The sequence below is a fragment of the Tamandua tetradactyla genome, chromosome 4 (genome assembly GCF_023851605.1).
Source record: "Tamandua tetradactyla isolate mTamTet1 chromosome 4, mTamTet1.pri, whole genome shotgun sequence".
Lineage (NCBI taxonomy): Eukaryota > Metazoa > Chordata > Mammalia > Pilosa > Myrmecophagidae > Tamandua > Tamandua tetradactyla.
The window spans coordinates 60,576,287-60,599,708 of NC_135330.1; the positions used below are offsets into that span (position 1 = coordinate 60,576,287).

The 23,422-nt window shown below is 39.3% G+C and overlaps 1 protein-coding gene and 1 pseudogene across 4 annotated transcripts in view; both read right to left on the minus strand.

The window, feature by feature from the left end:
* The window catches only part of CHIT1 (chitinase 1), a 34,550-nt gene extending 13,745 nt beyond the window's left edge, over positions 1-20,805 (minus strand). For all 4 annotated transcript variants that reach the window (XM_077155780.1, XM_077155781.1, XM_077155779.1 and 1 more), the window contains exons 1-3: positions 20,603-20,805; positions 1,243-1,327; positions 451-523 (exon numbers count right to left, since the gene is read on the minus strand). In XM_077155780.1, the coding sequence (XP_077011895.1) occupies positions 451-523 (73 nt within the window). In that variant the 5' untranslated portion in view covers positions 1,243-1,327; positions 20,603-20,805. The remainder of the gene's footprint in view (positions 1-450; positions 524-1,242; positions 1,328-20,602) is intronic.
* On the minus strand, positions 16,466-16,903 carry LOC143678994 (mitochondrial import receptor subunit TOM20 homolog pseudogene; annotated as a pseudogene).
* Positions 20,806-23,422: the final 2,617 nt, after the last annotated feature.

Below are 23,422 nucleotides of genomic sequence, written 5' to 3' on the forward strand. Positions count from 1 at the left end.
GCCAATGCCCACTCACCTTCCCGGGCTGCCGGCCACACCATGCTGCTGGCTCAGCTACAGATGCCAGGCGCTGAAGCGACCAGCCCAAGAGGCCCTGTCCTCCTTTTATCTGCCACCCTGTCCCTCCCCAGCTAGGGCTGTTGAAGTCGGGAAGTGGGGGTGCAGAGGGAGGAGGAAGGGAGGGGCTGGGGATGTGGTCTTGACTCGAATGTCGAGTAGCATGGATTGGGCAAACTTGACACAATGGCTTTTAGCAATTCTTTCTTTTCTGAAACAGTCCTGGGGTGTAAACTGGGTTCTTGGGGTTGCCAAACAGGGAGGAAAAGAGTGGAAAACAGGAAGTGTTTCTCTAAATTCTACTGGACAAGCATGACTCTGACTCTCTTTTTGTGGGGGGGAGCGTAAGCAGTCTCAAACTTAAGGGATTGTGAAGGAAGAGGAAGGACTCACAAGTCAGGGAAGCTGGGTTCCAGATCAGCCTTCTTGCTGCTCCACTGCCCTCTCTGGAGCTCAATTTCCCCATCTGTAGGATGATGGGGTTAGAAATATAACATATTGGACATGATTTCTACACAATTGTAATATTTTGCATACCCACTGAATGAGAATACAGAATAATAAATGGCCACTGTGAAACTAGTAACAGTTTTAAATGCCCATGCTTCTTACAAAGTGACCTAAGCAAGTACATATTACTTATTCTGTCTGCAGACAATGTCTGGTGCATGTGTGAATTTCAGGACCCCTGGCAGAACTCTGTTCAGATTTTAAGAGATCTGGTCCTTGGTCCTTGAGTGACCTGCATGGCTGAGTAGGAATATCTGGCAGAATCCAAACTCTGCCACTTACTTTCTGTGTAAACTTAAGCAAGTTCCTTAAATTCTCTGAGCTCTAGTTTCGTCATCTATAAAGGAAATCAATAGAGCATTGCCGTGAGGGCACTGAATGTCGGCTGTTATCACTCCTGGTTTTGCCTCCCTTGGAGGACTGGATGTCCGTGACCACATGGTCTGGCCCTGTGTTCCTCTATCCCTGCCTGTGGTAGTTAGATCCAGGTGTTAACCTGGCCAGGTGAAGGCACCTAGTTCTGTTGCTGTGGATATGAGCCAATGGTACATGAACCTCATCTGTCGCTGATTACATCTGCAGTTGGCTAGGAGGCGTGCCTGCTGCAATGAATGATGTTTGACTTAATTGGCTGGTGCTTAAATGAGAGAGCACATCCAAAGCAGCTCAGCATACCTCGTCTCAGCACTCGCAGCTCAGCCCAGGCCTTTGGAGATGCAGAAAGAAGTCACCCCGGGGAAAGTTGTTGGAACCCAGAGGCCTGGAAAGAAGACCAACAGAGATCGTCTTGTGCCTTCCTGCATAAGAAAGAACCTCAGTGGAAAGTTAACTGCCTTTCCTCTGAAGAACTAATGAAATAAATACCGTTTATTAAAAGCCAATCCGTCTCTGGTGTGTTGCATTCCTGCAGCCAGCAAACTAGAACACTGCTGCACCACTGCCTGTTTCAGTCGTTTCAGTCCCCTCACCTGGGATCCTGAAAAGGCATCTGTTTAGGGTCTCCTGAGATCTGCTTAGGGACAGAGGGGCCAGGCGGGATGCAGGGAGTGAAGTCAGGAAGGCCCTGAATCTCAAGGAGGAGAGGCTTCTTTTGCTCCTCGCCCCCCATAGGCATCACTGACTGGTCCGCTTTGTTTTCCTGGCTCACCTGCAAGTTACCGACAGGACCCTGCACTGCTGGGCACGGGTTTCCGAGTTGCTCCAAACGCTGCTTTGTCCCAATCCGTCCAGGGTTTCAACGCGTAGAGCACCCACCAGTAGCATCACCACTTCTGGTTAATGCAGCTGTTGTTACTCTTTTTTATTTTTACCCCAGACCCTTTCTTCAAAGAAAAAATTTATAGAAACCCATTGTATGAAACCAATAAGCTCTTCTGAATTGCTCTGGTAAGATTCTGCTGGAGGTCAGGGGCTCTGAACCTTGTCCCCTCAGTTCTGAGATGAATACCCATCCCCCAGAGGGTTCCTGAAACACACCACCACCGGGTTAAGGTCTTGTCTCCAGACAAGTATCTTTGGAAACGCTAATATTTGCCCCATTTCCTAAAACCCAATACCAAACATCACGAACTTTGATGGCTGAAGTCAGCTCAGTAAAATAAGGAATGAAACAAGGTTGAAAGCTGTCGCCACCATTGTTCAGCATTGCTTTGAAAGTTTTGCCAATATGGTAACAAAAGAAAAAGGTATTCCTATATATCTCCAGCTATATCTGTATCTATATGAATGATACAATTGCCAATAGTTGTTGATATGTTTAAACACCTAGAACACACAAGAGATTCTAGTAAAATAGAACAGAAATAATAACAGAGTTTGGTAAGACAGTGGATTTAAAGTAAATATGTTAAAATCAAAAAGCTTTTCTCTATATTAGTAACAGCAAATTATAAATGGAAATGAAAAAATCTGATTCGTGGAGAGGTTAAAAGCTATAAAATACTTAGGAATAAATTTAATAATAATAATAAACCTAATAGGAAAATCTATAAAACGTATTGCAGGACATGAACAAAGGGTTGGCATTCCATACTCCTGCATGGGGTAGCAATATCATAAAAAATGTCAATTATCTTCAAATGAAAAAAAATTAATAATAATGAGAAATATGCTAGCCAAAACTTACTATAAACCTATCAGGATCCAAACAGCATGGAATTGGCACCAGAACAGAAAAACAGAAGTAGATTTGAGCATACATGGAAACCAATTACAACAAAGGTAATGCTTCAGTTGAGTAGAAAAAGGGTATTTCATAAATGTTTATGACTTAGTTGTCAACCAATCCATAAGAAAACAAAATTGGGTCCCTAATACTATGTACAGTAGCAATGGCAAGTGGGGTGGTAGGTTAAATTATGTAATCCCCCACCAAAAAAATCACATGTTCCTAATCTTAATCCCATTCCTGTGAATTTGAACCCATTGTAAATAGAACCTTTTGAAGATGTTATTTTTATTTAAAGTGTGGCCAAGCGAATAAGGTTGGGCTTTCGTCTGGATCACTGAAGTTCTTTATAAGCAGAATGAAATTCACATTTAGGAAGGAAAAAGCCACAAGAACCTAGAAGCTGAAGACAATGGAACCTGCAAAAGAAAGGAGAGGACATTGCCATGTGACAAAAAAGCAAAGGACTCAAGGGTCCCTGGCAGCCAGTCCCAGAATGCCATAGTTTTGGGAGAGAAAGCACCTTGATTGTGCATTTCTAACCTCAAAAACATGAGTGAAAAAACTCCCATTGTTTGAGCCAACCCATTGCACGGTATTTGTTTTAGCAGCTGGGAAACTAAGACAAGTGATAAGATAAAGGGGTTCACAGGAGCAACAGAAGCACAGCCAAGAGGCTCCCAGTCAGAGTGGGATGGGGGAGGCCAGGGGAGGTAATGCTGGAGTGAAGCTTTAAGAACAAATAGTTGCTGCAAGGTAAAGAGAGAAAGGATGGAAGGTTATGACAAGCATGCTAGATGGGCCCTGAGGCAGCATCTCAGCCAGGAAACCACCCATCATACCTGCAGAAACAGTGAGGCAGAATTAAAAACCCTGTGCCTGACCTGTTGGGCAGGGCAGGATAGGGAACTCTCTGCAGATGAACTCTGGGTGGGAGGGCATTGGACATGCCTGGCAAGAGAGTGACAAGGTGCAATACTTTGCCAACCAGGGATTATTTTATAATTATGCCTCAGGATAGGCTGTGCAAATCCTAAACCAGTCAGACTGATAGACTGGAATTGCCAGGTGTGAAGGAACAGCAAGGCCCTGCCTGGGCTGAGGCCTGGAAAGCAGAAGGCAGATCCGTATCATGCAGAGCTGGCAAAGACCCTTTTCCCAAGCACCCACATAAGGTAGCGTCCTCCCTTCAAGTCACTTTCTAACCCATTCTGCTGGTTCATTTTCCCCTATGGAGTTTTTGTGATCTGAATCTATTTATTTATTTACATGTATTGTCTGTTCCCTCCTACTAGAGCGCATGCTTCCTGAGAGGAGGGACTTTATATGGTTTATTCCTCTATCTCTAATCCTAGAACATTTCCTAGCATGTAGTAGGTGCTCAATCTATATTTATTAAACAAATGAATTAATGTGTGTGTGAATGAATGAATCAATACAGCCTTCAAAGCTCTGCCAAGCTTACCTTATTCTGGTCACCACACCCTGAGCTCTCTGGTCTTACTTCATGAACATAACTATGTCAAGCTCTTTCCCACCTCAGGGTCTTGGCAACCCTATTTCCTCTGCCTGGAATGTGCTCTCTTCCGCCTTCTCATTCTTTAGGTCTCAACTCAGCTGTCACCAGCACAAGAGGCCTCCCCTGGACCCCTCTCTAGGGTAGGTCACGCCCATAACTCTCTCCTGAAGTTCATATTGTTTTCCTTCCTAGCCTTTATTCCTTTTTATAATCATATGTTCACTTTATGTGTGTGTCTCTCGAACTGTCCTGGAAGCTCCAAGAGCAAGGACTGTGTCTGTCTATCTGCTGCTATGCTCCGACAGCCCCAGGGCCAGCACATAAAATAAGCCTTGAGGTATTGGTAAGGTCCTGTTTTCTGTAGCTTGCTGCAATCCAAGTGAGTTGACTACTGAGTGTTATTTCTTCAAAATCCCTCAATTCAATATCAAATGCTCAGTAAGTAACTGGTTGATGTGAGAAGTGCAAACCTCCCTGCAGAGCCTTTTAATGTATTAACAGAAACTGATGCCCCCACATTGTAGCTGAGGAAAGAGAAGCCACAGAATTTGCAAACTTGCCCAAAGCTGGATAAAAGAGGAGCCGGAGCTGAAATGGAGGCTCCCAGATTCCGCCCCTTTCCAATTGGCCACCTTCACGGATCTGAGCCCAGGCAGGGGCCGAGCTCAGAGTGCTGGCAGACATGGCTTACGGTCAGGCTGAAACTCACCTCTGGGTTTCAGGACCCTCTCTAGGAACAGTCAGCACATTGAATCCTCCCTGGCTACACAGGTGGTGACTCTGCCTGTACAAATACCTGCTTGCTTTCCTGGTTCTGGTGGACCATATGCTGGCTGAATTTGCTTCTCACCAATAACAGACTTGAGGCCAAGGTAGTTAACATGTAGTGGGCATTGGAATCAAGAGGGGAGGGTTAGGCCAAAGGAATTGGGCCAGGAGACTGAAAATATAACCTATTCATGCCCCCAACCTCTCCCCAACCTGCTTTCTTCAGATGCCTGGTATCCCATCATCGATTCTTTTCTTGTTCCTTTCTTCCCTCTCTCTTTCTCTGTCTCTCTCTTTCCACCTTTCTTTATTTCTACACATAATTATTCATGTACAATAACATTCATTTCAACATTAAAAAAAAAAGAACATAAGCCTAAACCCGGCTAGAGTGTCCTCGATTGAAGGCTGATTAATGTAATTATTTGCTCATTCCTAAGGGGAATGCTATTCCTGTGGTAGATTGAATCCTGTATCCCACAGACTTGTTCAATTCCTAACACCTGGTCCTGGGGGGTGTGTGAATGAACTCATTCGTAAATGGTATCTCTGAAGATCCTATTGAGATAAGGCTAAATTGAAACAGGGTGAGCCTTAATCCCATTTGACTAGAGTCCTTATAAGCAATAGGAGTGAGGAGGAGACACAAGGAGACAAATGGCCATGTAATGAGGGCAGAGATTGAGTTAACGGTTGCAGCAAGCTACAGAAAACATGACCTTACCAATATCTCGAGGCTGAACGTCTAGCCTCCAAAACTGTGAGACAGTAAATTCCTGGTATTTATGCCAACCGGTATAACAAATACCAGTGGTGTTTTCTTATAGCAGCCCTGGCAAACTAAGACATTACTCCATTAAAAAGGAACAAAGATTTCCTTGATATATTGTTAAAGAGAAAAAGCAAGTCAGGCCCATTGCACATGGCAGATCGAACGCAAATATTTATATCTGCTCTCTTCCCAAATCCCATGGAGATAGCAGTTAAAGGAATAAACAGTATAAATCCACTAGGACAAAGCAAATAGAAGAGGGGGCCAAAATAGATGAGAGGTGTCAAAAAATGTTTGAAAGATGGAAAAGGATAGACGACGTCACTGAGCAAACATGAGAAAGCTGGGACCTTAAAGACAGCAGGGGGGAAGCCCACAGGAACAAGGGGCTGATGCCAAACCTGGGTGGGGAAGGTTAGTAGAAAGTTGAGAAGTGGGATGAAGCTAACAACAGTGTGAGTGAACTGTTAGTCCATCCCCCATGTGCTGGTTTGAAACTGTTATGTACCCCAGAAAAGCCATGTTCTTTAATCCTCATTCAGTATTGGCTGGGAGCTTTTTTATTAAGTTCTTTCCATGGAGATGTGACCCACCCATTCAAGGCGGGTCTGCTTACTGGAGCCCTTTTTTTTTTTTTGCATGCTGTATGGCAGGGGGTCACATTTCATTCTTTTTCCATGTAAGTATCCCATTATTGCAATACCATTTGTTGAATTTTTGTTTGCTTTGTTTTTGGTAAGTGCATGGACTGGGAATCAAACCTGGGTCTCCCACAGAGCATGTGAGAAATCTACCATTGAGCTACCCTTGCATCTCCTTAGTGGAGTCCTTTAAGAGGGAACCGTTTTGGAAAGAGCAGACAGAGCCCATATAGCCAGAGACCTTTGGAGATGCAGAAGGAAAACAGACCCAGGGAATCCTTTTGAAACAAGAAGCCAGGAGAGAAGGCTAGCAGACACCAGCCATGTGCCTTCCCAGCTGACAGAGGTGTCTAGTACCCTCTTGCTGTGCCTTAATTTGGATATTTTTCAGAGTCTTAGAACTGTAAACTTGCAACTTAAAAAGTTCCCTTTTTAAAAGCCATTCCATTTCTGATATATTGCATTCTGACTGCTTTAACAAACAAAAACATCCTTGATCCCCTTGTTTATACCTGTAAAATATTGAGGGAGACCACAGTGCTTTTAGACTTGGGAACACATGGCCCAGCTGAGGGGTTGTGAGATGAGGAGATGTCAGAGTAAAGATTAAAGACTAAAGACTGGGGACTTAAATGTAAGTCTGTACATAAGAAACTCAAACCCACTAACCCCTTCTCTCCATGCTGCAACCAGAGAAACTGAAAAATTCCTCTCTGAGAAAACTGACCAGCCCAAGGGAAAAGATTGATATTTACGGGACCCCAATGGAACAACCTGTCCCATCACCCTATGGTAGGGCCCTCAGATAAAGAAACGCCTCCAGCTTGCTCTTATGAAACTTATTTCTGCAGTGGAAAAGCTAATTTACCTATCATTATACCTAGGAGTTACTTCCAAAGAACCTCTTTTGTAGCCTCTCTCATTCTCGAAGCCCAACTCAGCAAGAATAATCATCACCCTCCCCTCCACCACTCTCCCCCACCCCGCCATGTGGGACACCATGTCCAGGAGCATGAGTTTCTCTGGCAATATGGGACATGACTCCCAGGGATGAGCCTTGTCCTGGCATGTGGGATCAACAATGTCTTCCTGATCAAAAGGTGGGAAAGGAATGTAACAAAATAAGGTATCAGTGGCTAAGAGAGTTCAAATAGAGCCAAGAGGCTATTCTGGAGGATAGTCTTATGCAAACTTCAGCTAGATATTGCTAATTGCCATGGTTTGCCAAACCCCAACTAATACCATTCCTGATAACCCTAAAGAACACCCAAGGCTCCATCTGAGCACTTACAAAAGTTGTACACACTAAGTTTACTTTTTTGAAACCTAAAACCTATGAGTGGTTCCTAGACCAGATAAACTCTAAAACCCAGAGGTGCCAATCTCTCCAAGAACATCAGCCAGTTCCATCCCCCTATCCCATACTGTAGATACCCTTTCAACATAAAAAAGAAGTTATAATGGTCATAGCCCAAATATCCCTAAAGATTGGGAGAAGGATCAAAGGAGAAAGAGGAGTTATAGCAGAGAAATCAGGATTTAACAAATGAGTAGGACTACTGAATCATTATATTGACATTTCTTCTTAGTCTCCAGTGTCTTGGAACAGCTAGAAGAAAAAGCTGAAACTATGGAACTGTAATCTATACCAACTCTTGAAATCTGTTCTATAACTACCTGTTAAAATGTACTTTGAAAAGTATTGCTTTTTTTAGCATATTTCACAGTAAAAAAAGATATTTTTTAAAAACTAGAAGCCTTCAAGTTCCTGAGCTTTAGAAAGCTCACTATTATGCATGGAGAAAAAGCCAAGGATCAGCTGGCATCTGAGGAAACAATTTCCACATGGAAGACCAAAATAACTGAAAGAAGGCACTTAAAGAAATCAGGGTAGGTGAAAAGGAGAGATTCTAACTTTCTGACATCAAACAGGTATGGTCTACCTTTTCACAATGAGCACAGGTGACTTTACTTATGGATAAGTGTTTAGTGTACCTATTTGCCATGCACGTTCTAGGTGGCAGGCATAATGCCAGGCACTGGGGACACTGAGTAAGCCAGTCCCGGTCACTGGCTCAGGGTTAAGTGCTGCTTTCCCTTAGGGTCTTTTCTCAAAATATAAATCCCCTGAGAAGTGCAACCCTCTGAGTCACTCGTGCTTCAGTGAGACAGCTGGTTAGCCTCTTCACATTTGAGAATTTTATCCCCACCACATCTCTCCCCAAACCTGTTTAAGCTGAGACTCTTCATCACTCAAGGTTTGAAAGGTGCAAGGGCAGGAGCGGAGAGAGGGACCTCAGCTTGGGGTGCCCTGGGCCAGGGCCAACTGGTCGCCCTGAGGTGGGTCAGACCAGTCTCTAGAGAGCCAGGAAGGAAGGGCTGGTCTAAGAACGCCCTGAATCCCCCCTAGTCAATGTGCACAGTCTCCTGCTCCTGGTGTTTGCCCCCACTCCCTGCCTGCTGACTGAGCAACTCAGGTCAACTGCTTCCTCTCCTCTGGGCTGCCCAAGGTTGCCATGGGATGTGTTATCACAGGCTCTGAACTGGACTAGGGGGAGGTAGGCTCTGTAGGACACATTGCACATTGAACCTTTGTATACTTATTTATTGTTTGCACTACTAACTCTGGGTGTTTGAGGTTTTTTTCTCTCTTTCTTTTTTTTAAGTTAGAATTGTTGTAGCTTTGTCTGTTTTATTCATCTTTTAAAGGAAACCAACTCATAGTTTATTAGTTGGATTCTATATTTTTAAATAAACTGGTAAGAACACTTAAATGGTATTTATGGCAAATGGCTTTAGCCTGTATGTGAACTAGTTGGAGAGTTTTTTACTAGATTAAAATTAAAGGGATGGAGAAAGAAATACCATCCTAATACTTATCAAAAGAAAGCTGGAGTAGCTGCCTTACTTTCAGATAAAGCAGACTTCAGAACAAGAAAAATTATCTAGGATAAAGATGAGCATTACATATTGACAAAGGAGTCAATTCTCCCAGAAGAGATAACAATCCTTAATGTATATGCACCTAACAACAGAGTGTCAAAATACATGAGGCACCAAGGAACTGAACCAGGTCCCAGAAGATGCCCTGTGTGTACATGGTAGCTCACAGGATTCTCCTAGAATGCTGTGGGATGGCAGTCGAGCTGTGGCCGTATGGGACAAGGGATTGCTGGCTATAGGACACACAGTGCAGTGCCAGGGATCTTGAGGAATCTTACCTAGGGAAGAGAGGGTATTTGTTTCTATGTAAACAGGGGAATGCCTAGGGCCAAAAGTGCATGCCCAAGGTAAGACACATGTACAGAAAGGGTCAGGGAGACCCCTATACTTTGTCTGGAACTATTCTGTAAGCTCATTGTATGGATAACCTTGAAGGACAGCACTCCACACAGGTTAATCTGCAAAGGCTGGGAAAGTTATTTATTTATTTATTTGTTTGTTATTTCCCAGCATTCATGGAAAGTTCTATCATAACATTAGCTGGATACAAACTTAAGGAACAGATGTCTCAAAGTCTAAATTCCAGCAATAACACATTAAAATATCCAAATGTCCAGATTTGAGCAAAAGATTACAAGACATACAAAGAAACAGGAAGTGATGGAAAAGATTAAAGCACGCTAAATCATCAATGAAGAGGACCAGACCTGGAACACATCCAGGACAAAGACTTTTTAAAAATGGTCCTAAATGTGATCAAAGAGTTAAAAGAAAACATGGACAAAGAACACTGCAAGGAGAAATAGACTGATTCACTATTATAGTTGGAAACTTTTGCATTCTTTATTAGTAACTGACAGATGGAGGAGGCAGAAAATAAGTAAGAGTATAGGTTAACTGAATGGTACCATTAATCAGTTGGATCTAATTAACATTTATAGACTACTTCATCCAACAACAGCAAAATACACATTATTCTCAAGCTTAAATGGAACATCCACCAAGACAGACCACATTCTGAGCCATAGAACACATTTTAACAAATATAAAAGAATAATAATTATACAAAGTACACCCTCAGACCACAACGGAATGAAACTAGAAAATCCCAGAATATTTGGATATTAAGCAACACACTTCTAACTAACACATGGGCCAAACGAGAAAGCTCAAGAGAAATTAAAAAAACATTTTGAACTAAATGAAGATGAAAATACAACCGATCAAAATCTGTGGGATGCAATAAAAGCAGTATTTAGTGGGAAATTTATAGCTTTGGTTTCACATATGAGAAAAGCAGAAAAATTTAAAATTAATAATGTATGCTTCCACATTAGGAAACTAGAGAAAAAAAGACCAACATTATAATCCTAAAGCATGCAGAGGAAAATAAATAAAAATTAGAGCAGAAATCACTGCAATTGAAAATAGGAAATCAATAGAAAAAATTAACAAAGCCAAAAGCTTGTTCTTTGAAGAGATTAATACAATTAATAAACCTCTATTCATAATAGCCATGAAAAAAGGAGAAAATATACAAATTACTAATATCAGAAATGAAGCAAGCATCATCTCTACCAATCCCATGGACATTAAAAGGAGAATGAAGGAATATGATAAGCAACTTTATGCCTACAAATCTGATAACTTAAATAAAATGGACCAATTCCTTGAAAGACGCAAACTAAAAAAATTAACAAGTAATATGCAATCTAATTGGCCTATATATATATAATTAAATTAATAATTAATAACTTCCCAGAGAAGAAAACACCAGGCCCAGATCCTTTTTTAAAAATTCGTTGTTGGGCGGGCCGCGGTGGCTCAGCGGGCAAAGTGCTTGCCTGCTATGCCGGAGGACCTCGGTTCGATTCCCGGCCCCAGCCCATGTAACAAAAAACAGAGAAACAAAATACAATAAAAACAAGAAAATGTTTAAAAGATGTTTCCCTTTCTTCCTCCCTTCCTTCCTTCTATCCTTCCTTCCTTCTCTCTGTCTTTCCTTTAAAAAAAAAAAAAAAATTCGTTGTTGAATTTTACCAAAAACTTAAGGAACAAATGACACCAATTCTTTACAATCTCCTCCAGAACACAGAAGCAGAGGAAGCACATTCTCACTCATTCTATAAGGCTCGTATTACCTTAATATCAAACCAGAAAAAGACACTACAGAAAAGAAAACTGCAGACCAATAACTCTTGTGAATGTAACTGCAAATATCCTTAATAAAACATTAGCAAATTGAATCCAACAATATATAAAAAGAATTACATACCGTGACCAAGAGGGATTTATCCCAGTTTTGTGAGACTGGTTCAACATTTGAAAATTAGTTGGTGTAATTTATCACATCATTAGGCTAAAGAAGAAAAATCATATCAATAGATGCAGAAAAGCATTTGACAAAATCTAACACCCATTCATGACAAAACTCTCATAGAATTATCGTAGAACTTCTTCAATTTCATAAAGAACATCTACAAAAACTCTACAGCTAGCATACTTAATGGTGAGAAACGAAATGCTTTTCCCTCTAAGACCAGGAAAGAAGACAAAGATGTCTTCTCTCACCACTTTTATTTAACGTTGTACAAGAAGTCCTAATTAATGCAATAAAAAAGAAAAGATTTTTTTAAAAAAAAGATATACAGATTGAGAAAGAAAAACTAAAACTTTCTTTATGGCATTATAGTCTATGTAGAAATTCCCAAGGAATCAATAACCACCGCAAAAACCCTCTTGGAACTAAAAAACAACTGTAACAAGGTTGCAGGATACAACTGCCAGTTGTTTCTCTATATACCAGTAAGGAACAATTGGAATTTGAAATTAAAAATACAATACCGTTTACATTCGCACTAAGAAAAAAACAACAATTTAGGTATAAATCTAACAAAATATGTACAGGATCCACATGGAGAAAACTACACAACTCTGATAAAGATCTAAATTAATGGGGCGCTATTTCAGGTTCACAGATAGGAAGATATCTTGTTAAGATATCAATTCTCCCGAACTGGATTGGTCTATTTGATTCAACCCAATCCCAATCAAAGTCCCAGCAAGTGATTTTTATAGATATTGACAAACTGATTCCAAAGTTTCTATGTAAAGGCAAAACACCCAGAATAGCCAACACAATAGTGAAGAAAAAGAACCAAGGAGGTGGACTGACACTGCCTGAATTTTAACACTTAGGTGAAGCATGAGACAGCATGGTGTTGGTGAAAGAACAAAGAGAGCTCAGCAAGGCATCCACACAAATATGGTCAACTGGTCTATGTTAAAGGAGCCACATCAATTCAATGGAGAAAGAACAGACTTTTCCATAAGTCGGCTGAAACAATGGGACTTTGTGTCAGTGGTGCCCCAAACCACCCTCAATTTCAACGGTTCACTGGAAGGACTCACAGATCTCAGAAAAGCTATTATACTTGTGATTATAGTTTATTACAGTGAAAGGACACAGTGTAAAATCAGCAAAGGAAAAAAGCACTTAGGACAGCATTCAGGAGAGGTCAGATACAAGCCTTCAGTTATGCTTTCCCAGTGGAGCTGACACACAGATCTGAGTTCTCCCAGCAATGATGTGTGACAACACTTACGACCTATTGCTGATTAGGGAAGCTCCCCTGAGCCTTGGTGTCCAGAGTTTATATTGAGTGCAAATCACATAGGCATGGCGTGCGTACATGTCTGAACTTAGTTGTTCAGTCTCCAGCCCCTGCAGAGGTCAAATTGGTACAGTGTGACCAAGCTCCCCACCATGAATCATATTTCTGGCATAAACTATCTGGCCTGGCTTCAAGGCCCCAGGTATACAAAGACACACTCAGGCAGGATATCCTGAGGGCGTAGAGGTGATCTCCCAGGAGCCAGTTAAGGGCTAGTCATTGCTTTGGGATGTTCAGGGGCTCAACCCCCCAGATCTGCTGAGTTAACCCTTTACTTAATCCTTCATAACGTTATGCCTTTGCATAACATCCATATGCAAAAAACAAACAAATAAATAAACATGAACTTATATAACCTTCACAAATTTTGACTCACAATTGATCGTAAACTCAAATGTAAAGCACAAAACTTTAAAATTTCTAGAAGATAATATAGGAGAAAATTTAAGTGACTTTGGATTGTAGATGAATTTTTAGGTACAACACTAAAAGCACTGCCAATTTAAAAATTGATATTGGACTTCATTAAAAATAAAAACTTCTCTGTGAGAAATACTATTATTAGAAAGACTAGACAAAAACAGACTGGGAGAAAATATTTGCAAAACATATCTGATAAGGGACTTGTATCCAAAATATACAAAGAACACCTAAAATGCAACAATTACAAAATAAATGATCCAATTACAAAATGAGCTGAAGATATGGACAGACGTCTCACCAAAAAAGATACACAGATGGCAAACAGACATTTGAAAAGATGCTCAATATCATATGTCATTAGGGAATTGCAAGTTAAAACAAGATACCCTACATGCTTATTAGAATGGCTAAATCCAAACACCATTCCAAATGCTGATGACGACGGGGAGCAACAGGAATTTTCATTCACAGGAAGACAGCCTGGTAGTTTCTTAAAAAGCTAAACATAGTCTTAACATACCCTCAGCAATTGCACTCAGGTATTCACCCAACTTAGTTGAAAATTTATGTCCACACAAAAACCTGCAGACAAATATTTACAGTAGCTTTATGCAAAGTTGCCAAAAACTGAAGGCAATGAAGATGTCTTTCAATGGGTGAATGGATAAAAGAATTTATCCATTAGAATGGAATATTACTCAGCAATAAGTGGAATGGAATTAGAATGGAATGGATATTCCATTCAATATCCAAAGAATGGAATATTACTCAGCAATAAAAAGAAAAAAGCTATTGTGGTAGTTTGAAGCTGTGTGTACCCCAGAAAAACATGTTTTTAAAGTCAACCCATTCCTGGGCAGTGAGATGGTGGCTCAGTGGCAGAGTTCTCACCTGCTATGCCGGAGACCTGGGTTCGATTCCTGGTGCCTGACCATGAAAAAAAAAAAAGAGAATAAAGTTAATCCATTTCTGTGGGTGTGAACCCATTGTAAATAGGACCTTTTGATGAGGTTACTTCACATAAGGTGTGTACCACGTTAATCAGAATGGGTCTTAATCCTATTACTGGAGTCCTTCATAAGAGAATAAAATTAGGACACAGAGAGAGAAAGCCACAGGAAGCAAGAATCTGAACAAAAACTGGAAGAGAAGGAAGAGCCGGGAGACGCAGCCATGTGTCTTGCCATGTGACAGAGAAATCAGGGAGCACTGGTAGCCATAGCATACCACAATCTTGGGGTGAAAGTATCGCCTTGATGATGCCTTGATTTGGACACTTTCCCAGCTTCAGAACTGTAAGTATATTCCCATTCTTTAATCGACCCATTTCATGGTATTTGCATAAGCAGCCTAGGAAAGCTAAAAACAGCTATCAAGTCACAAAGAGACGCAAAGGAACCTCTAATACACAATACTAAGTAAAGAACCCAACCTGAAAAGACTGCATACTACCGTATGATTCCAACGATAGAACATCCTGGAAAAGGCAAAATTCAAGAGACAGTAAAAAGATGAATGGTTGCCAGAGGTTCAGGGAGTGGGGAGAGGAATGGATGGATGATTCATACAGATTTTTAAGGCAGTAAAACTATTCTGACCAATACTGTAATCCTGGACACATGATAACTGTGCATTTGTCAAAACCCAGAGAACTGTTCAACACAAAGAGTTGTACCCCTTAATGTAAACTATGGGCTTTAATTTATAATAACATAGCCAATGCTCCTTAGTTGTAACAAGTGTACCACCAAAAGCAAGATGTTAATAATAAAGGAAACTGTGTGTGTGTTAGTAATAAAGGAGTGGGGGCTAGGTGGAGCCATGTCTACGGAAGCCCTTGGTACTCTCTGCTCAGTTTTTCTAATAGTGTAAAACTGTTCTAAAAATTAGACTCTATTAATTTGAAACAACAATATCTTCATAATGATCTCTTCTCTCCTCATACTTCCATTTTGTCTTGCCTTGACATCCGTCACAATGGAGAATAGAAGTGGTCAAATTGTATTGTATTCACAATCTAACATTTTCAACATTTCATCATTAAAAATAATGTTTCAGAGATATCCTAGGATTATTTTCCCAGTTTGTTAAAACTTTATTTTTTCAAAATGATAAATACTGAATTTTATCAAATGCTTTTTCTCAACTCTTGAGTTGATCATATTTTCTGCTTCTCCTTTATTCTATTAATATGGTGAATAATACTAAATGGTTTGCTATTGTTAAACCAAGCTTACATTACTGCAATACAACAACTTGGTCATAAGTATTCTTTATATATATTGTTGGATTGATCTGCTAATATTTTGTTTAGGACTTTTGCTTCTATGTCACTGAGTAAGATTGATCTGTTACATTATTTCTTCATATTATCCTTGCAAAATCATGCTAGCAAGATCATGTCAGCCTTATGATGAGTTTCCTATTTTTCTCTTCTTTGGAAGAGTTTGAAAAAGTTTGGCAAATCTAATTTCCATTATGATTTCTTAGATCCAAATGTTTTTAGAAGTATATTCCTTAATTTACAAATATAGGAATTTTCCAAACATATTTTTTTCACAAATATATTTATGTTTGAAAGATTAAGTGGGAAAAAACTCTTGAAGATTAATGCTCAGTTTTGATAAACAAGTTTTCAGACAATTTTCTGATATACAGCAAAATGTATTAGCTTTTAAAAAATGCACATTCTTTGGCTTTCTTCTATACTTTTTTTATGTCTTATCTTTGAAAACTAAGCATGGAGTAATTTAAACCTAAGTATTGTTATATATATGTACATTTTAATTACACATTTTAGGAAGAAACAAAATCCGTGATATTTTAGTTAACTCAGTTAACTCAAAGTAAAAATTAACTTTGGTAGATTTCTGTGTGGTACAGTCCATATTACAGCATATTTGCCCCTATAACTTCAGAACTGTTCATCTTCCAAATTAAGAATCTTTTAAATATTTTAAATTGAGATTTTCTTATGCTGATATTTGTTTTTCATTCCACATCATCTTCAGCCAAGCTCTGAGCACTTACAGTTTTCTGACTAATTGTTGGGCACTTAGTCAGAAGCATCTGGAACACTGGGGGTGAAACAGTTTGCTGTAATACTTGCAATAACTGCTGTGGCTGTCCACACACAGCAATTGCATTTGTCCAATGGCCCACGCCCTTCTCATATTCACCTTGGACTAATAACTCTTCACCAAAATGCAATTCTACAAGGAAAAATTTCTGAACAGCTTCAGCATCTTTAAAGGCACATAACTTGGAAAGCCCAGGTCTCTCCTTGGCAAGTTTCTGTTTCTTTCTTCGCTCTCGGAGGCTGTTCTTGAATTTGGAGTCACCCCGTGCCTTGCGGTGGAAGGAAATGCGATACCCGATGAAAAACGCCCCTCAGGCACCGGCGGCCATGGCGCTGCTCCGACCCACCATTTTCTCTCCACCGGGCAGTGAGGACGCGAAGGAGCCATTGGCTGTCGGACCTCAAGCGGGACGTCAACATATTTTTTATTAGTGTTTTTTACTTAATTGCATTATGGTCAGAGAACATTCTTGGTATGATTTCAATCCATTCAAATTTGTTGAGACTTGCGTTATGGATCAGTTTCTGTAAATGTTTCATGGGTGTTTGAAAGAATGTACATTCTGAGTTGTTGGGCACGACGTGTTTTACATACGTCGATTAAGTAAAGTTTGTTAATAGTATTTTTACAATCTTTTATATCCTTACTGATTTTCTGTTTACTTAGACCTATCTGTTACTGAAAGGGCTAAGTTAAAAACTCTCATTATGCTTATAGGTTCATCTATTTCTCCTTGCATTTATTATTATTATTATTTTTTTAATTAACTAAACTCCACACTTGTTGTCACTAGTTTTTCCCAAATGTCCTTTCTCTGTTTTAAGATCCCCACTAGGTTACAACCTTATGTTTAGCTGTCAGGTTTCCTTAGTCTCCTCTGGTCTATACAGTTTCTCAGACTTTTCTTGTGTTTGACCTTGGCAGTTTTGAGAAGAACTGGTCAGGTATTTTGTAGAGTGGTCCTCAAGTTTAGGTCTGTTTGGTATTTTTCTCATGGTGAGACAGGGTTATGGTTTGTTTTGTTCTGTTTCTGAGAGGTAGATCACAGAGGTGAAGTGCTATTTTTATCACATCATATCAAAGATACATATTACCAACATGACTTATTACTGGTGATGCCAACCTTAACTACCTGGCCAAAGGTGGCATTTGCAAAGTTTCTCCACTATAAATTACTCCCACATCTCCCCTCCACACTCTACTCTTTTTTAAACATATCACTAAGTGCAGCCCACACTCAGGGGGGTGAGGAATCAAGCTCCCCTTTTTGAGGCAGGGATGTCTACATACATGGATTTATATTCTTCTGCATGGGATATTTATCTCTTCTTCCCCATCCATTAAGGTATTTGATCAACTATTTATATGAATATGAACTTGCAGATACTTATTTTATACTTTGGGTTATAATCCAATACTACATTATTTATTTTGCTCAAATTATTCCAGTTTGTCTTTGGGAGCTTTTTCAGGTTGACTCCTGTGTCTGACATGTCACCATAGTTTTATTTATATGTTTTTTTCAGCACTTCCTTACTTTCTGGCACTGCAGGATGTTGCAGGTTCAACTTATATATTCCCTCTCCCAGCCTAGAATCACCCATTTCTCCAAGGAACCCTAGTATCCTTTTTTGAAGAATTATATTAGAAACCAAGATCTAGGCACTGGGTATACTCACTGCTACACAGGTGTCACTGTTTCTAGGCCCCCCAGTGGTCAGAGCAGGGCGATATATGCGTATATACTAACACCAGTTCTGTCAACTTTTGTTTCATATATTTTTTTGGCCATGGATTAGGTAGACTCAAACTTAGAATTGTTATAGATTCCTCATGAATTAAACAGTTTGCCATTATGAAGCATTTCTGTTTATCTCTAGAAATGCACTTTGCTTTAAAGTCTAGTTTGATGGTAATACAGTAACAAGTTTTGGAGAAATTAGTGTTTGCCAAGTATTTTATCCATCTTTTTTTTTTTCAACCTCACTATATCCTCAGGTTTAGATGTACCTTACAAACAGAGAATAGCTGATTTTCAAATCTATTCTGGAGGGGTAAGGGGTGTGGGGTGTATGAGTTCTTTTTTTTTTCTTTTTATTTCTTTTTCTGGAGTGATGCAGAAGTTCTAAAAAATGATCATGGTGATGAATACACAACTATGTGATGATACTGTGCACCACTGATTGTATAATACGGTTGGACTGTTTGTGTGTGGATATTTCTCAATAAAAATATCTTTTAAAATAAAAAAACTAGTCTGACAATCGCTGACTTTTCATTGGAATACTTAGTCCATTTGCACTAAATATAATTATAGATGTATATGGGTCTGTATTTACCATTATACAATGTGCTTTCTTTCTGTCCCAGGTATTTTATGTTCTTTCTATTTCTCTCCTTTCTTGCCTTCTTTTTGATAGAATATTTTCTCTTTTTTCTTTTTTTGTTAGTTTAGAAGTTATATACTCTGTGGGGACTTGGAATTATGTACTCCATAATTAAAACATGTTTTTACTCTGAATCCATCACTATGTTGTTAACCCATTGCAAATAGGACCTTTTGATGAGGTTGTTTCAATTAAGGTGTGACATAATGGAATCAGGATGGGTCTTAATCCTATTACTGGAGTAATTTTAAGCAGAATAAAATTCAGAAATTCACATAGAGAACGAAATTCACATAGAGAAGGAGCCACAGCAAAGAACCAAAAGTAAGCAGAACCCAGAGAAGCCAGGAGAGGTCGCCACATGCACCGCCATGTGAAGGAAAAGCCGAGGTACAGATCAGGGGCAGCCAGCCCCACAGCGCCAGGCTTCTGGGAGAAGGCGTCACCTTGGTGAGTCTTGGTTTTAGACTTCTCCAAGCCTCAAAACATGAGCCAATAAATTCCCATTTTTTAAAATTTATGAAATATATCCACATACAAACACAAACATTCTTACCATATGATCATTCCATTCTTGTTGTATAATCAATAACTCACAATATCATCACATAGTTATATATTCATCATCATGATCATTTCTTAGAACATTTGTATCAATTCAGAAAAAGAAATAAAAAGAAAACTGAAAATAATTCATACATACCATACCCCTTACCCCTCCTTTTCATTAATCACTAGCATTTCAATCTACTAAATTTATTTTAACATTTGTTCCCCCTATTATTTATTTTTATTCCATATGTTTTACTCATCTGTCGAAAAGGTAGATGAAAGGGGCATCAGACACAAGGTTTTCACAATCACACAGTCACATTGTGAAAGTTATATCATTATACAATCATCTTCAAGAAACATGGCTACTGGAACACAGCTCTACAGTTTCAGGCGGTTCCCTCCAGCCTCTCTGTTGCACCTTAACTAAAAGGGTGATATCTATTTAATGCACAAGAATAACCTCCAGGATAACCTCTCAACTCTGTTTGAAATCTCTCAGCCACTGATACTTTATTTTGTCTCAATTTCTCTCTTCCCCCTTTTGGTTGAGAAGGTTTTTTTGCTGAGTTCCCCCAGCTCGTTCTAGGATTTCTTTCTCACATAGAGAAGGGGAGGGCAGTGAGTTTGCTTGTCATGTTGGCTGAGAGAGAGTCCACATCTGAGCAACAAAAGAGGTTCTCTGGGGGTGATTCTTAGGCCTGATTTTCAGTAGGCTTAGCCTGTCCTTTGCTGGGATGTTTCATATGAACAAACCCCAAGATTGGGGGCTCCGCCTATAGCTTTGGTTGTCCCCACAGCTTGTGAGAATATCAAGAATTCTTCACTTGGGGAAGTTGAATTTTCCCCCTTTCTCACCATTCCCCCAAGGGGACTTTGCGAATACTTTTTTTTTAGCAGCCAGGATACTAAAACACATTCTTTTACAGTTCTTAGAAATTACAATATTCATCCTCAAAATTGGTACTTTTATCCTCTCACCATTAATGCATAGGAAACAATTTAACTCCATTTCACCCCTTCCAATTTATGAATTTTCATTCTCTCTGTATTTTAAGTGTTAAAAGATATTATTGTTGTCGTACTATAAAATATTAATTTAGATTTACCTATGAATTTCTATTTTTATTGCTTTAAAATGCCTTCTTGGTCTCTGACCTTCCGTCTGGGGTTATTTTCCTCTGCTTGAAGAATATCCTTTAGTATTTTCTTTAGTATAAAATCTTCTCATTTTCTCTTTCTGAAAACGCCTGTCTATAATTCATTCCTGGAGACTGTTTCTGCCAAGGATGTGCTTCTGTGTTAGCAGTTGTTTTATTTTAGAACCTTCAGTACAACATCCCATTGTGCTTCTAGCTTCCACGTTCCAACCGGGACGCTGCTGTTCTGTTTCTCTTTCAGACTGATTTCAAGATTTTCTCTTTCTCTGTGGTCTTCCTCGGTTTTATCTGATTATCTACTAATGGCTTTCCTTTTATTTATCTTGCTTGAGGTTCATTTGGGCCTCTAAAATCTGTAAATTCGTATCTTTCAACCACTTCTACAAAATTCTTGGTCAGTTTGTCCTCATAGATTCTTCTTCTCCAATCGCTTTCTCCTCTCTCTCTAAGCCTCCAAGTAAATACAAACAGTAAACTATGTTCTCTACATCTCTTACACTTTTTCTGTTTTTTTTCCCCCAACTTTTTTTGCCTCATTCAGGATTTTTCTTCTGATCTATCTTCCCATTTGCCAATTCTCACTTCAGTTGCATCTAATATGCCCTTAATTTTTTTCTTTGAGTTCTTATGTTCAGTTATTGAAATTTTTTCAGTTTTAAAATTTCTATCTGGTGTTCTAGTTTGCTAGCTGCCAGAATGCAATATACCAGAAACAGAATGGCTTTTAAAAAGAGGAATTTAATGAGTTGCTAGTTTACAGTTCTAAGGCCAATGAAATGTCCCAATTAAAACAAGTCTATAGAAATGTCCAATCAAAGACATCCAGGGAAAGATACCTTGGTTCAAGAAGGCCGATGAAGTTCAGAGTTTCTCTCTCCTCCGAGAAGGCACATGGCGAACACAGTCATGGTTTCTCCTTGGCTTGAAGGGCACATGGCGAGCACAGCATCATCTGCTAGCTTTCTCTCCTGTTTCATGAAGCTCCCTGGGAGGCGTTTTCCTTCTTCATCTGCAAAGCACTGGCTGATGGACTCTCTGCTTTGTGGTGCTGCAGCATTCTCTTCTCTCTCCAAATCTCCTTCATTCTCCAAAATGTTTCCTCTTTTATAGGACTCCAGAAACTTACCAAGACCCACCCAAATGGGTGGAGACATGTCATCACTTAATCCAGTTTAACAACCACTCTTGATTAAATCACATCTCCAGGGACATGAGCTGATTACAGTTTCAACATACAGTATTGAATAGGGATTATTCTGCCTTGACGAAATGGGATTTTGATTAAAACATGGCTTTTCTAGAGTTCATACATCCTTTCAAACCAGCACATCTGGGCTACTTGCAAATGAGTGTTGCCACTTCATATAGTTTTTGGTTATCAATCTATGGACTGCTTTTACTGCATCCTTTGTATTTTATTTTGTTTTCCTTTATTTGGTTTGGAGTGTTTAAAAATTTCTCACTTCTTGTTTTGTCACCCATACATTATTTCATGTTGCTTAATTTCCAAATACTTAGGAATTTTTTTGTAATCTTATCATTATTGATTTATAGTTTAGCACTCTTCCTCTAAGAGAACATACTCCATGATTTCAGTCCTTTGAAATTTATTGAGACTTGTCTTACAGACCAGGATATGGTCTTTTTCGGTTAATATTTTATGTGTACTCGAGAAAAATGTGTAATCTTCAATGATCTGGTTTAGTTTTCTATAAATAAAAGTTAAGTCAAGTTGGATTTTAGTGTTTAATCCTTCTATAGCCCTACTGTTTCTTTTTTTTACAACTTGTATTAATTACTGAAATCTAGGTAATAATTCTCTATTTAGGATTTGGGGAATGTAAAATCCTTTCAGTTCTGTCAAACTTTTCTTCAGAGTTTTGGAGCTTTTTTATAAAGTGCGCACATTTAGGATTATTATGAGATCTCAACAAATTGTTCCTTTTATTATTATGTAATACCCCCCTTTATCTCTGATAAAACTCTTAGGTTTATAGTATATTTTGCATTATATTAATATAGTAACACCACCTTCTTATGCTTAGGAGGTACATGCTATATCTTTATCTACTCTTTTTTTTTTCTTAAATTTTTATTGTGGAAACATATATACAACACAAAATTTTCCATTTTAACAACTTCTATATGTGCAATTGTGATATTAATTGCACTCAGAATATTATACTACCATCACCACCATCTATTACCAAAACTTGTTGACTACCCTGTGCTGGTTTGAATCTGTTGTGTACCCCATAAAAGCCAAGTTATTTCATCTTCATTCAGTATTGCTTGGTGGAATCTTTTTGTTTGTTTCCATGGAGATATGACTCACCCAATTGTGGGTGGTAACTTTTGATTAGATGGTTTCCATGGAGAAATGTCTCCACCCATTGAAAGTGGGGTTGCTTTAAGAAGGAACCATTTTGGAAAAAAGCTAGAGAGCCACCAGAACCAACAGAGCCCACACAGCCAGAGACCTTTGGATATTGTTCTAGTTTGCTAGCTGCCAGAATGCAATATACCAGAAACAGAATGGCTTTTAAAAAGGGGAATTTAATAAGTTGCTACTTTACAGTTCTAAGGCCAAGAAAATGTCCCAGTTAAAGCAAGTCTATAGAAAGCCCAATCTAAGGCATCCAGGGAAAGATACCTTGATTCAAGAAGGCCTACGAAGTTCAGGGTTTCTCTCTCAAGAGGAAGGGCACATGGCGAACACAGTCAAGGCTCCTCTCTCATCTGGAAGGGCACATGGCGAGCATGACATCA